Raw genomic sequence first — 15,221 nt, forward strand, 5'->3', positions numbered from 1 at the left:
TCAGGAAGTTGGATACAAGCAATTGACATAATTCGAGAAAATTCCGAGAAGTATGTCTGTAAAATATCATCAAAATATTTATCTAAAACGGCTTTAGTCAAACTTGTAAGCATGAAGAAAAGCAAATCAGTAGCACAGGAATCATATTCCATATATTTCGTATCTACAAATTTTATACGTTCACGATCGTCTCCGTCTTGAAATCTCTGCATTATCTTACGTATGGAACACCTACGGTGGCAGATGGTAGTCCATGCAGGATTTTCGATATCGTTATTCGAATCGATATTGTAAGCACATAATCCCAACTGGTGGTTAATGGCCGCTAAATACTGAGTCAATTCTGGATCACCATATAAAGTGTCACTTATTATCTCAAATTCTTCAGAAGCGTTGTACTCAGGATCAAACTTAATATCTCCGGTCATGCGACTGTGCAGCTTGTGCAAATAGCGATTAATTGTTTGCATCGCCATTGCTATAGGAGTGGCATGAAATAGAGCTAAACGTTTGACTATCAGTCGAGCCAGAGCGATGTCACAAGGTTCCGGTATAAAATGATAGGAGGAGGCCTTTAAATTCTGCAGCAATATAGCTGCTGTGTGGTCAGCTCTTCCGGTATTTTGATTCATCACACTGAAAGCGCATCCATAGCATATAGGGAAAAGATCGCAATAATTAATTCCAACAGCAGGAAATAACCGTTGAAATTTATCGAGTGATTTAAACGCAGTTAAATACATTAAAATTTCCCTTTCAAATTTGCTGCGAATATTTACTGATTTTTTGTTGCTTTCATCTATATGCCCCATTACTCTTGCTATTACATTCCAGTGAATCTCCTTCGGTTCTGTAGCGGTAGTTTCCACTAACAGTACTTTTATGTGGAAGGTATGTGGACGATGTGTGGCACCTGTCCTAAACTCCACATTTTCTTCTACTAATTTGATTTGATCAAGAGGACGTCCCAGCAATGTYAGCAAATTAAAGAACTGGAATGGAGAAGGTGCATTATGGGGTCCATCCGGTCGTAAAATCAATCGAAGTGCKCGTGCATAAGCGGCTCTAATTGATCTGAAAARAAWTCACAAWTAACGTCAGTTTSTTTGTAAGCAATCAGCRAAGTAGCAGTAATAAAATAGAGGACCTGTTTYAAAGGAACTCGTTTTTCCAAGAAARTRGCATTTTTTTAAGAGAAACAGACCATTCAAAGATGAAATATAAAGCACCACTTTTTTAGAAGAWWTCGGTAAGATTAAAATTATTAATTATTTACCATTCAAAACAGCAACCTTCCAAATAAAATCATACATGTTTGAGCTAATAATTCATCACGCAATTTGAAAAATGGCCTGTGGCATTAATTGTAAAGGTCACACGTATAATACACTGAAGTAATAAGTTATACATTTTAAAATTAATCACTCCRACTACACTTTGTGTAACCATTCTGTGGTATCAGGAATGTGATATCACTCCCAACATTAATCAAAATAATCACGTATGAAGAAAGCTCTTATACTTGTCGTTCCCCAGTTTTTTCAAAGTCTTATTCAATTTGAAAACATTTCAAGTATTCTTCATCTATGCATATTGGCTCATGAGAATGTGAAATATGATCTATTACTCTTGGTTTAAGCCGGAAAATCTGGGATCACAACAATATTCGGACACTCTACATTTATTTGAATTTCTCCACAAATATGAAATAATTATTCTTATTGCCTTTAAATTGATTGAATACATAATTTCTGGTATGTTATTTATTTTTTCATATTACTAGAATACCGCATTGAAGCACCTTTTGCTTACAAAGAAACTAAATATAAAACGAATAATTGCATTTTATTACACCATAAATTCTACGCAATTAAAATAGGTCCCATAAGAAACAAACTGAATTTAAGTTTCGACTTCAAAAAACCGAAAAATATTGTAGAAGTTAAAATGGACTAAAATGTAATTTTGGTGTCGTTATTTTGCGATTTAAAATTGAAGTTCGCATTATTCCTCTAAAACAACCAGCGCGTCCGAATTAATTAAATGTAAAAAAGGTTGATCATGAACGAGTAAGACAGAATCTTGAAGTTAGTGTCCACAACGCCTTAAGTTGAAATGGAAAAATTGTGGGGTAAGAAGTAGATGGGAAAACTGTTTGCAGATGTATTTGCGCTAATGAATATTTTGGACTAGTTGCAGTTAACAAAATAAGTGTTTTMGTCGACAGTTTGCGTTAGAATTTTCTTTAAGAGCGGAAGARGTGGATTGCCTCATTTGGCGAGTTATTGACTTCTATCAAACTGATTTGCGAATTTTATTCATCGTCTAACATTTCAGTCCTTCACTCAAATAACTCTGAAAATATTTTTTTTAATCTCTTCGTTGAAAATGAATTTAAAGCTTGAARGAAGAARTATTTTTTTAGTCAGTTTACATTAAAAACTAMYGATTTTCTTAATTTCAATTTTTAATAATCTTTCGTCTTGTTGGCTGTGTTATCACATTTGTTTAACTTTTTGTTAAAATATGTTTCCAAATTTCTCTAAAACTGCTGAATTAAAGTTCGTTAATTAACTTCATGTGTCCGAACATTTTTACAATAAAAAATTCTCAATACCCAAAGGTGCTGATTTTCGATTTCGATGGCCCACCGTTTAGCTGAATAATCCGCATTAGCGTTTATACAAAAAAGCAACTTGTGGTGATATGCGTATTTTAGTGATACATTCCACAAAATGGTTGGCAATGGACAAAATGGACACTGAAATGCCATGTGTCTTTTTTAACACACAAGTAAAATTTGAAATTTTGATAAACCCGGTTTTCGATGAGTATTTTTTGAATATCAACTACATACATATTGTAAAGATAAGCAAATGTTAAAAAACATACTAATAGTTATAAATATGCAAATACAAGGTGATCTTTAAGTTTGTTTTTTTTTTCGTTATACAGTAGATATTCAAAAAATAGTCGTTCTTTTTAGTTACGAATTTCAGCTTGAGTCAGGGATGGATTAAATCTTTCGGAGTCCCAGGGCTGAAATGAATATGGGGACTCACTTAAGGGCTGCAAAATGTGAACATTTATTAAATATTCAGAGTTCGCGAATTCCTTTCAAAGTTAGGGCCCGGGGGTACAGCCCCTGCCAGCCCCTCGCCGATATACAGGGTGGTAAATTTTTCAATATTTAGAGCATGTCTAACAAAAATTCGAAACTGAATGTGTCTTAAATAACATTTTCAAATTCAAAATTATCAAAATTATCACCATTCAGTTGTACAGATCGTTCACTTAGAAGCTTTAGTGTTTGACCCTTCGACAAAACACAATGAAATAAGTGAGTGTTTCCACGTATTTCTCGTATTCGGGCCATGCGGTTTCAGGATTTTAAGGACATGTTCCGTAAATAATCGGTATATTAGCTGCTTCCTAATTATCATATACATTTTCCGTAATTTAAAATGTTAATCTCGGTATTTGGGAAATGACATAACTATAACTAACGCTCACTTTTTTTAGCTCTATCTGGTGTTAAAAAACAGTATTTTGTGTAGTTGACTTATTAAAATTACTTACTTTTGCACTCTGCCTTGGGGCTTGCGAATCATTTTTGCCAGTTTTCAATTGTCACACTACCTACTGAAACGAAGACACATTTACAAATAGATATGGTAAAATACGAAGATATTTGTGTTTACTTTTTATATATTTCAAATAATATTGGACCCATATCACACTAATCCACAAGCTAAATAACTCTCAATTTATTCTCTTTTGGATTTGTTTTGAAACGGAAAATTGCGTTTAACTAACTGTTCACGTTTTTAATGTTAGACAGTAAGAATGTTTCTATGTTAAGCAAGTAAATCATCCAAACACATTCAATTTAATCCATAATAAATCTAAACGACAAAATTGCTAATTATTGAAAACTAAATTTTTTATTTTTTTTTATACAAGATTGAAAATAAGCCAATTTGATTTAAGTAAAGCAAGCAAAAGTTAGGCAAGTTAAAACAGCAAGCAAAGTAAAGGTAGAGACAGATATAAAAACATTTTTTTAATGTAAAACGGAGTGTAATATAAAACATTTGCGTTTTGAATTTAAAACCGTTAATTTGATATGGCTTGTTCCGTAAGCAACTGTCTTAAGATATAATTTAAGAGATAATTTAACAAAACTAGGGTTTTTTTATCGTGTACGCAAATCACCCTCTGTATACAGGGTGGCCATTTTCTGAATCTTTGTATGGGTAACTTCTACATTTTTAAAGATAGAGAATCCGTTAAATGGGAAATAGGGCAGAATTCGATTGCCTATTCATTACCGGTTGCAAAATTTAGGTACCCGACTTGGTTCCTGAAATATTCTGAAAAGGCAAGAAATCAACACTTTCTTAATTATCATATAATTCTTAAACTGCTTAAATTTAAAAAAAGTTAAAATTGTTTTTAGTAGAAATTTTTGCGTTGAATTCAATAAGCTAGCACTCGTTGTCATAGTCCACTTGATTTACGAGATAACAAATAAACTTATGTTTTTTTAAATGGAAATGATAGTTAGCTGTGGGCCTTTTAAAATCCTTATTTTTTTCGGAATTTAACGATAGAACTGTTTGTATGTTTTTCTCCTTTTGTTGCCCTAAAACTTCAAAAGAAGATAAAAAATGTGTAGTAGGCTATGGAAACAAGAACTATATTATCACACAAATCACAAAACAAGAATGAAATAATTAACAGACACAATCATGTTTGCTGGGTTAATGAAAATCATCATCTAATTGAAAACAGGCGAGATCAACGTGTTTTTTTGTGAATGTCTGGTGAGGCATTTTTAGTGATAAAATTATTGGTCCATTCTTTTATAATCATAATTTAATTATGGAAAGATGTTTACACTTTTTGCCAAATGAACTTGAAGAAAGTTCTTGTTTCCAAAGCCTACTACACATTTATACATTATCTTCTTTTGAAGTTTTACGGCAACAAAAGGAGAAACACATACAAACAATTATACCGTTAAATTCATAAAAAATAAGGATTTTAAAAGGCCCACAGCCAACTATGATTACCATTTAAAAAACCATAAGTTTAATTTTTATTATTTTTATTATCTCGTAAATCAAGTTGACGGAAAAGTGGCAAATTACATTAAATAAGAAAGGTGCCATTTAAAAATTTAAAATGCTTGTAAAAACACATTGCATATTCCATCAAAAGATGAAACTGGAAAACCATTACAGACTATTTGCAAGCAGAAAATGTAAACTACGGAAATTGAACTAAAAACAGAAAAATCAAAATACGTGGGATAAATCAGATACGCAAATTAAAGATTTCACAAAACATTAAGTAAAGGGTACCAAAATGTGAAGGTCATCGCCAAATGCAATTGGACAATTCAAATGAGAACTAGAACACTTTTCAATCATTTCATAATTTATTTTGTATGGATTAATACTTACTGAATGTGTTCGAATAAATGTTTATTTTAAAATGTATCTGGGAAACTCAGTAAAAATCCGGCTTTAAATGATTAATTTCAGAGTATTTGCCTGTGTTATCAGTTATCGAATATGTCGAGATTTGTAATTGTAATCAAGAAGAATGGTCCTTCTTCCTGCTTGCTCTCCTCTGCGTCCTTTTGCATCTGTTATCATTGGCAATTTTCTGCTTCTCAACTTCTACGATGCTTAGCATTCCTAATAAAATAGTATTGAAGTTCTTATTGTTTCAGCATTTCTTACAATAATTCATCAAAAAAAAAATTGTGACAGTGCATTCGGTAGTTCCTCGTATATAATTTATTCTATACTTAGTCCCACTCGCTTGTAGAACAACCCGGTTCAATCAGTTCTATTTTAATAAATCACTTAGCCGAGTCGTCGGTATTTTAATTTTGCTTCTTTAGTGCGTCGATGTGGTACGATCGGTTTTGGGCGAGTACCGAGCCTTGTTCTATGCTACCGAGTACCCACATCAAAGCAATGGCCTCTGTTGGTGTTCTTTACCTGTGGTTCTTGTAAACCATCTCATCTACAAACATATGGTTAATTTGGATTAATTTTTAAATGGTTTAACGCAAGTTTTGCAGTTGATGCATGGTGTTTCTGGTGGGTTTAGTGGTACCTTGTTAGTGAATAATTGCCATTTGTGGTAAATAAGTATTAAACGAATAGAAGCTGCAAGTAATTATTGGCTTCCTCGAGCGGTGCTGATTAATTACCTAAATGTTAAGTAAAAGTTACGGAAAAAATGGTCTGTTTGATGAGTAAACTAGTTTTTAGCAACACCAGAAAATTACCGTTAAAAAGAAGAAATTATTACAGTAAAATAAAGGTATATCTACCTATTTTAAGATATGAAATTATCGCACAGGTATTTAAAAAACCGGCTAAGTAAAGTGGCTAAGTAAAACAAATGTTAATAGTTGCCTTGTAGTGGAACGTTTTTAGAGGAAATTGTCCAATTTGAGAACAGACTAGTTCGTTCATTCACGAAGCATATACATCGTGCAAAAATCCACATTTGCCAAACTTAACTGTACTTCCAAGATAACTATTCGAAAAACTGTGATCAATATTTATATTCACTGTTAATGTTTTTAAACTTATCATTCTGCGTTTTCCATCGCAAGAAATATAGTTTCCTAGCACCCCCTTTCGGGTTTATTATATATTTTGTTTAATAATATATTGATTAAGATATAAATAATATATGTTATCTTTAAGAGGTGATAACCGGTAAACAAAATTTAAACACACCATTTCAATTTGTTACTGAACGGTTCAATTTTATTGACCTAGTCATATTGATCATCAGATACGGAGATGAGAAAATTGGACTTTAGGTCAATTCCTTTCGCTGCTATTTACTTAATACCAGATTAGATTATTGATTTGCTACAAAACGTCTGTATAGATACTATGTGTGATCTTTGCTACCAGTTTTATTAACTGAGCCAAAGGTGTTACAATTAACTTACGTATCTCAGGCAAGTACAGGTGAAATTGGATTTAATTTCAAAATTTTTATTAACCATCAAAATTTTATTTTTTGTTCTACAGTGTGTCTAAATTTTACCATTTTATTGGTTTTATTATTAAACTTTGTATCAAACAACATAAAATCTAAACAATCTAAGTCCACTATTGTTATATAAAATGTTCCATAACTTTTCAAATTTGAGCAAATATTTATTTGGCTTATTTTATGTAACAGTTAGCAGAGTTTCATGTTGCTAAATTAAGCTTCCACAGCAGACGTTGATTTAAGGGAAAAATCGATTCACAATACTCAAAGCTGACTGGCTGCCCTAAAGAACACAGAATCAGCCCTTCTGGCTTCATGCTAACCTTAGTTTTAGAAGCTAACGCTTTTTCGTTTAGAATAATTTAAGAGAAAAGTAGTCTTGAATATAAAAGCTAAATTTATGAATGAAGAGCTATTCAAAACTGCAACTATTCATTAAAGGTACGGTGCATGTAAAACTATTTTCGGAAAACTAAACTCAGATAAGATTAGATAAAATTTCCAGAGAGGATCTTAGAATGTCGAAATGCTTGAAAAATGATTTTAAAAAATGGAAAGTCAACGATAATTAAATTTGTAARTAATCKTGATTGATTTGTGCAACAAAATACAATTTGCTTTTTAATAACTAATTTTCCCTAATTTAATAGACATGTTTGGTATCCTCTAATTCATATAGAATAAATATATATCACCGGAGTAATTGCAAGTTGATCAAAACCAAGCTGTGTATTGTTGTTGTCCTTGTATTGTYCTCGCAAAATTTAGTTGCAGCAATAATTKTTAACAAGATTTTATATCATTATACTTACATACGAAATGGTATTATTTTATTAATTGCAAAATATTTGCATCGCYTTTGATTTATTTATTTATTTGGTTTGTATCAAAATACAATTTAAGATAAAAATATAGCATACATTTTGAGAAGTTWKAATGAAAAGTAAGTATGAATAWGCAGAATCACAAGTTTGAGTTTAATCTRACTGAAGATAKTTTGAGAAAAAWTTGATCTTGTGGGAATGTRGGAAACTARGTTTTTAGAAATATTKTTTTACCATTGCAGGTTAAAAAAGTATCAAGCCAATTAAAATGGAGATAGCAGGGATTCGCTTCGCACCTCTAAAAATTCCCATGGACCGGCGATTGCAAACTTTTGCAGCTGGAACTGGATTTGTTTGGCTGATCTTTGGAGGTTTAATCAGTCTACTTTTCTCGGTGTATCTTCTCCTTTTCACCAGATATTGGCACGTTACTCTTTTATATCTGTTGTGGTTTGTGTTCTGGGACAAAGATACTAGCCAGCAAGGTGGAAGGCCTTGGCATTGGGTAAGAAGTTGGAGGTAAGTTGCCGAAACAATTAATAAAAAGGTATCGCTTYTTGTTTGACGCTTAAGCAAMAGATTATTTATTAGATATRAACGCATATTACCAATTAGTAAAATAGTTTAATGGTCTTGCAWTATTTCAAACAGGGTTCTATTCAAATTTCACTTCAAAGCAAAAAATCGTTWTGAAAGCAACTAGTTGTAATTCTATTATARMTTTCTAAGACTTTGTGTGTGTGTGTGTGTGTGTGAAAAAATTTAACAATTTGTGTCTGCTGAYTTCTACCTATAATTATAAAACCTTGAACCTTGCCATACAGTACAACTGGATCAAACACAGGAAGGTTACATATCTCATTACTGTACGATTATCTAYATAATTTTGTTTATTCATAGTGTTGCAGCAACTGAAATTTTGTTTGCAAGTATGGAACGTACACACTGAATCATAAATTTATTTATATTTTTGTTTTATAATGATTAGCACAATTTAAAAAAATACATATTGCCTGTAAAGGGACATTTTTAAACAGATAGGATACCAACATATTTGTATGTTTATAATATTATAGATATTTCTGGTTAAGATAGTTTCGTCAAATTTTGTATCTCTAAATATTAAAAGCAATTTGCCGTAAAAGCCAGGAATTCACAAAACGTTCAAATTTAATTTAAAGAAAGGGCAGTGTCCCAAATAACTTTTCGATAYTGAAAATGTATACAGGGGTTTAATTTAGTTTCTTTGTGAAGTTTTAGATTAAATTTATCGAGAGAAATAACCAACTAGTTGATATACCCTTTTTARTATGGCGACAATAAAAATTTTGCAGATCACCTTCCCGTTAAATAATCATTTTTAACTTCAAATGTAATATTTTTTATTTTATTGCAATTATTTAGTAGGTATTACGAAAGCTTGCTTGAAAACATTGCAAACTTTGAGGATAGCAATTCTATAATTGCAGCATTTTTGGAAAGTTGAATGCGACAGATAGTTTGAATTCGTGGCTGAACAGTGGAAATAATCACTTCATATTGCCGTCTCTGATGGTAGAAATTTTATAAACTTTTCACATGTTTATCAAGTTGATGTTTGAGATCTTCTTCTTCAGAAATGTTCTCATTTTTCTTCTAAGCACGCGTTTGTGTCCCTCCAGTGCTCTTAAAAGTTTTCCATTTTTTATAGTAAAACTGTCCAGCTCTAGTTTTTTCTTATTTAATCTCATTAAACCACGCGTTTTTCGGCCTTCTCTTCCTCCCTAGGACTTGTATCACTGTATTCTCTGCTGCTTTAATTTTGTTCTAGCAGGCAGCCATATCGGGATTGTCGAATTCCTGCAGTTCTTGAACCGTTAATTTAAAATATATTTCATTCGACAACATATTGCTATGCGTCCACGATCCACGGTGACGTGATTAACACTTTCTTTTTTAACGCTTACTAATTTAACGAATAAAGGCAAGAAATAACAACCGCGATCATCATAACTACATACGCAGGAAGATTAAAAAACCCTGCGTGAAAATCAGCAAAGTATTAATCTTTGACCCTTTTCTCAGCTTCCTTAATTGGTATAAAGGTTATACGAGTACTACTGTTTATTACTGTTAATTTTACAATTCAATACGATTAATTTTTTATTTTTTGATCTTAAGAGTCAATTACATTATTAACATTCTATATTATGTTCCTAGATAAAAAAAATAAAATTTGTACAAAATAGAGTGTTTTTTTTAAGGTGGTGGAAATACATGAAAGAATATTTTCCAGTCACTCTTGAAAGATTACCATGGGTGGATTTGGATCCCGGGAAGAACTACTTGTTCTGCTGCTTTCCTCATGGAATGCTATCTTTAGGGGTATTCTGTAGTTTCGGTAAGTTTTCCATTTAAAGCGTTGAAAGTTGTAACTTCCCACTTTAAGATTATCCCATTCATTGAAATATATTGCGCCAGTTAGATATATTGATGGGTTTATTTTCGTTTGACTGCTAGAATCGTGTAATGAAGAATGAAATTAGATGCTTTTTTGCAGCTACAGACTATGGAGATTTCAAAACATACTTTCCTCATCACACACCCCACGTGGTTACACTATCTCAGCACTACATCATGCCCTTTTTTAGGGAGATGGGTTTAGCATTAGGTGGAATTTCTGCCGAAGCGAATGCCATCAATTACATTCTGAAATACCCGGAAGGAGGACACGTTTGTGTTTTGATGCCTGGAGGTGCACAGGAGAGCTACTATTGCAAACCTGGACAATACAAAATTATCCTACACAAGGTGATAACTTGGAGGCTTTACTGTGTTACAGTACTGGATTCTAGTTTTTGTAGAGGAAAGGCTTTATCAAGTTAGCCCTTAAGAATGGAACTGCATTGGTTCCAGTTCTATCGTTTGGTGAAACTGATACTTTTGATCAAGTTGAAGGGAATACATTGAGAAAAATTCAGGAAAATATCCGGAAATGGATCGGCCTTGCCCCGGTGGTTCCAGTTGGCCGAGGATTTTTCCAGTACACATTTGGTTTGGTGCCTAGAAGAAAGCCGATTCGGGTTGTTGGTAATTATACTAAATGGACTAAACGAAAAAGCCATCATTGTAACCCATGATTTTACAGTTGGTCAACCAATGGAAGTTCCAAAACTCGAAAATCCCACTCCAGACGAAATTGAGGAATACCATACCAAATTCGTAGAACATTTGCAGCGCATGTTTGAGGAACAGAAATATAACTATTTGCAAAATGCCGAAGACACAAAGTTGGTGATTGCATGAACTTGCGGTTCATTTGGCTCAGTAATCATATCATGATGCGAAATAGTACAAAAAATGTCGTACCTAAAGTAATAGAATTATTGGAAGTTCTGTTGTGTGCTGATATTGTTAGCATGATGTAGGAAGTTTTAAAATATGTACAAGTCGAATAATTATTAAGATATTTAAACCTTTATTTGGATGTTTTATTTATATTGGCAATAACTTTTGTTATAATGAAGAACATTTTTATTTAATGTGTGTGCAAGCAGTTATAAGCCAAAACCGTGAAAATTGATGCTAATTTTCAAGACAGTTCAGGGAGCCAGAAGCAAAAAAACTTAATTACACGTTCTATAAAAAATGAGCTAATATTCATTGTTGGAAAATTGGAAAGAAGATATTCATTCTATGGTCATATATTGACATATTTTCTCATGTTTAAACTGTATTGCTGATTATTTCTAAACTATTACAAACACGTTTAAACTATTTTACTGCTGACTCCCTGAAATTTAAATTAAAAAAAGAAAACTCTTTTATTAAATATTTAGTGTCCCATATCAGAAAAGTGCTACTTCTGAAATACCTACTGTTTGTAAGCGTTACTCAAGTTCAAAACCCAAAAAAGTCCATAGTTTACCAGTAAAAATATATAGTGTTTGTTTTTCAACTTTCACGGCAGATTCAGGTAATTTGAACATCATAGATTAGTTAAATTAAAAATAATGGACCCGCAATCTGTTTTTGTTTTGTCATTTAAGAAATTCTAATTGCTTACAGTTGACGATGTTTCTGTTATATTCGTATTAGAATTACGCGTAAATACAGGTGCCTTTATTGCATCATAATAAGTATTTTCCAGTTTAGTATTTTAATAAATGTTAAAAGTTTTGCTTTGTAGTTGGTTTTATTTCACCTCTGATGATTTAGACAGTTTTTTTGCAGCAATTGCAGATACAACCCAACACTTTAGTCGCTTTTAGCTCCTGATATTTCAACAAATTTATAACATTTTCACAAAAGTTAGTCTTTGGCAAATAGCGTTATCTTTAAATCAACCCAAACGAGACGATTGTTTTAGCCAATTTACTCATTAAATATGTACAGATTGAATTTTGGAAAGTTTTCTCAGTAGCATCACTAAGATTTATCATTTACGCCTTGTTATCAACTGAAAAACATGTCTGTGAAAATGTTGAAGTTTTGCTTAGCAATTACTGCAACAGTAAGTTTACAAACATAATTTTAAATAGCTTGAAAATTTCTCATTTTGGTTTTCAGCTTTTGATTAATGTTAGCGAAACTTCCGTGGTAGAAAACCAACTGCCTGATCAGTTCAACAACAATAATTTGTTGCCAGAAACTCTAACGGATATTTTAATAAAGAAGAATTTGGTGGAAGCTACAGTAAAACCCGAAAATATTGCAGTGGCTACCAAGAATGTTCTTACAGCATTTGAAGGAATATTTACAGAACTGATAATTCCCGTTCTTAATTTCATTGAAGGCGTCTGGATCGCAAACCTTGTGTCTCTTTTTGCTACCCTCAATGGCACAACCTACCTATGGGCGTATCCAAATATTTATTTTCCAATTCTAGCAATCTATGTGGTTTTATTAATTATTAGCGGCGTTTTGTACTTAATTTCCAATGCATTTTCAGACGATCCGGACAGTTTTGGGGAAATTTTGAGTACCTTCTGGAACAATTATATTCTTGCGTTTGTATGGTCGTTTTATCCATTTTAGTGAAAGATGAATAGAAATGTGTAGTTTGAAAATTCTTAAATAAATAGACTTACATACATTTTATATGGTGAAGGTCGTGACTTAATTTGCCAGCAAAAACTTTATCTTTTTGGCATGTTTGCTGTTACAACTTGATAAATATTAGCTTGTAATGTGTGCTAGGATGAATAGTTCTTCGAAATGTTTATAATAATTTGCAATTTAAGGCCAAAGACAGTATCTGCCATTGTCTGTTAAATAATAAGATAAATTATTTTTGCAGAATATTTGCATTTCCAGTTTCAACGCGAAAGTCTACGTGCCTGTGAATTCTACTCTAAAATGTCTAAGCAAATAATTTTGGTGTTTTCGGCAGTTATTGCAACAGTAAGTTTTCAATTCTTATAAAAGGAATCGGACCCTATGATAAGACGACTTGACTGATTTTAGGTCTTAATTAACAGCTGCGAATCATCCGTAGCTGAAATTACAGTGGAAGAAGCTTTGCCAAGGGAGCAACCCTTGTTGAAGGTACAATCATCCACAGTTGAAGATTTTCTTTGGAAAGCTGTTGAAAAAGTTAAAGAGAAGTCTTCCGCTTCGGGAGCTTTACCTGAAGCTAAGGCTCTAGGAGAAATTCAACGCAATCTGCTCGATATAGTATCTGATATAGGAGACTCGGCCAGTGATATAATTTCTTCAGTACTTGGCTCTAGTGTGGGACTGTTATTCTCGGGAGTTCAAAGCTTAATATCGACCATAGTTATAGCTATCATTGCTGTTCCATCACTTTTTATTGCATTATTGCTGATAAGTGTCTTTTTGGATGACTAAATATTTTAACCACATTATTAATAATTATTTACTGACGTATTCTTAGAAATTATTTCACTCAACTATTCAAGTAATAAATAATCCATGTATTTTTTTATAATAAATTAAGTTTTAAATGTTTATTCTGTGCAGTAGAATTAAATTAAAAATAAAAGTATTTTAAATTGCAATAAATAACTTGTTTCATTCCATTTATTGCTCAAAACGACCCACATTTTACATACCTATTATTTATGCAGAAGGATTGTATTTTTTACTTCGGGTTCCATGAAGACTGTGAGGAAATAAATTATTAAACGTAATAATTTACAACATAGTGGAAATCTTGAATACTTGATGCCACATTTTGTCAGTTTCTGAGAAAACGTGACACAATATTGAAAGTAAAAGATTGAAGCAACAAAATGGCTAAAGTTAATGCACTTTGAAATATCTGTATACAAGGTGGCTAATTTTACGTATAAATCTTACATCTTACTATGATGGCTTCTTTTGACAATGTCCATTCTTTATCTCCTCTAATTAAAAATTATTTGACATTGAGCCATTATAAGATGAAACACAGTAAAGTACATCATGCAATGATTTGTATTTGCATAGAAAGAGGATACAGAAAAAGAATTTCCCACTTATTCTGGATTCCCCATATATTTGCGCTTTAACGAGGGGGTAAGTGAACAAACAAAAATAAATAAAAATCACTAGATATAACATCCTGCAGGAATCATATATTCATAACAAATTACGATTGATCGATCATTTCAACTATTTATTCAATAACATTTATTCAAAAAGGCTATAGAGAAAGTTAAGGATAATGTTGGTAAAGCTAACAATATTTTCTTCATTTAGACTACTTAACGTTAAGCTAGTTATGTTTAAAACTGTTTGCCCTACCAAAATGACCGTTGGTAAAGGCACAAAATACTGTATAATGGGCAAATCTGCTAAATAGTCAAACAAAAGCAACAAAGGGGTTACAATACTTTGCGCTAAGGTAACAGCAGCAATTACAAATGGAATTAAAAAAGATGATAAGGATGTTAATGATTGTAAAATAGCATCTGTTATCGAACCTCTTGTGGCTAAAACTGCAGTTCTATCGATCGATGATGGATGAGACGAATTCTCTTCTGGAATATATGTTTTATTGACTAAGGCTTTGAGGAGAGGATGATCATTTACGGAACTGAAAACTTCTAGATTTGCTGGGCTGTTTTCAAACGTTGTAGTTCCACGGCACAATACCAAAGTCCCGGCCATCTAACAATTTCCTTTGAACTTCAAATATACCGCAAAATAAATTGAATGTCTTCAAAACTTACCAAGCAGAGTGTAAACCGAAATAGTTTACCCATTGTAGATTTTGCTTTAAATCGTAATTTAAAAATTGTAGCGATTGATGAAAAATACTGTTCTAAGCTTAAAGTAATATGTAAATCAAGCGCATCTTCCAAGATGTGATATCAAAAGATAAGAATGATTTCATTCGGCATTAATACTAAAGTCAATTTTGAAAACAATGGGATATTT

At 32.1% G+C, this 15,221-nt stretch overlaps 4 protein-coding genes across 6 annotated transcripts; 2 read left to right on the plus strand and 2 right to left on the minus strand.

The window, feature by feature from the left end:
* On the minus strand, positions 1-3,686 carry LOC109543212 (the record flags this gene model as incomplete). Its single annotated transcript, XM_019912796.2, is given in 2 exon segments — positions 1-1,074; positions 3,580-3,686. Coding segments are annotated over 2 exon segments (1,106 nt in total), but the record flags the coding sequence as incomplete, so codon positions are not given.
* Positions 3,687-5,571: 1,885 nt separating this feature from the next.
* Positions 5,572-12,017, plus strand: LOC109543172 (2-acylglycerol O-acyltransferase 1; the record flags this gene model as incomplete). Its single annotated transcript, XM_019912744.2, is given in 6 exon segments — positions 5,572-6,116; positions 8,102-8,378; positions 10,103-10,239; positions 10,399-10,649; positions 10,703-10,928; positions 10,987-12,017. Coding segments are annotated over 5 exon segments (1,023 nt in total). The 3' UTR covers positions 11,145-12,017.
* A 214-nt stretch (positions 12,018-12,231) lies between these two features.
* Positions 12,232-13,862, plus strand: LOC109543174. 2 transcript variants are annotated; one of them, XM_019912749.2, is made up of 3 exons: positions 12,270-12,351; positions 12,408-13,241; positions 13,305-13,862. In XM_019912749.2, the coding sequence occupies exons 2-3, from the start codon at positions 13,197-13,199 to the stop codon at positions 13,686-13,688; spliced, it is 429 nt and encodes a 142-aa protein (XP_019768308.2). In that variant the 5' UTR covers positions 12,270-12,351; positions 12,408-13,196; the 3' UTR covers positions 13,689-13,862. The 2 variants fall into 2 exon arrangements, with proteins under 2 accessions (XP_019768307.1, XP_019768308.2); XM_019912748.2 differs by lacking the exon at positions 13,305-13,862 and having other exon boundaries at positions 12,232-12,351; positions 12,408-13,190.
* A 534-nt stretch (positions 13,863-14,396) lies between these two features.
* Positions 14,397-15,172, minus strand: LOC109543173. Of its 2 annotated transcripts, XM_019912747.2 has the most exons (3): positions 15,014-15,172; positions 14,879-14,951; positions 14,397-14,821 (listed from the first exon to the last, which is right to left on the minus strand). In XM_019912747.2, the coding sequence occupies exons 1-3, from the start codon at positions 15,044-15,046 to the stop codon at positions 14,472-14,474; spliced, it is 456 nt and encodes a 151-aa protein (XP_019768306.2). In that variant the 5' UTR covers positions 15,047-15,172; the 3' UTR covers positions 14,397-14,471. The 2 variants fall into 2 exon arrangements, with proteins under 2 accessions (XP_019768306.2, XP_019768305.2); XM_019912746.2 differs by having other exon boundaries at positions 14,397-14,951; positions 15,014-15,170.
* Between the last annotated feature and the right edge of the window lie 49 nt (positions 15,173-15,221).

This window comes from Dendroctonus ponderosae, unplaced genomic scaffold (genome assembly GCF_020466585.1).
Source record: "Dendroctonus ponderosae isolate FM_Combo_2020 unplaced genomic scaffold, Dpon_F_20191213v2 Dpon_F_20191213_7, whole genome shotgun sequence".
In the NCBI taxonomy this organism is placed as follows: domain Eukaryota; kingdom Metazoa; phylum Arthropoda; class Insecta; order Coleoptera; family Curculionidae; genus Dendroctonus; species Dendroctonus ponderosae.

Bases quoted from the DNA above. Each gene is read 5' to 3' on its own strand.
- LOC109543174 (XM_019912748.2), top strand. From the start codon at position 12,307: ATGTCTGTGAAAATGTTGAAGTTTTGCTTAGCAATTACTGCAACA. The intron at 12,352-12,407 runs GTAAGTTTACAA...TTTGGTTTTCAG, and splicing joins GCTTAGCAATTACTGCAACA to CTTTTGATTAATGTTAGCGA.
- LOC109543173 (XM_019912746.2), bottom strand. From the start codon at position 15,046: ATGGGTAAACTATTTCGGTTTACACTCTGCTTG. The intron at 14,952-15,013 runs GTAAGTTTTGAA...GGAAATTGTTAG, and splicing joins TTCGGTTTACACTCTGCTTG to ATGGCCGGGACTTTGGTATT.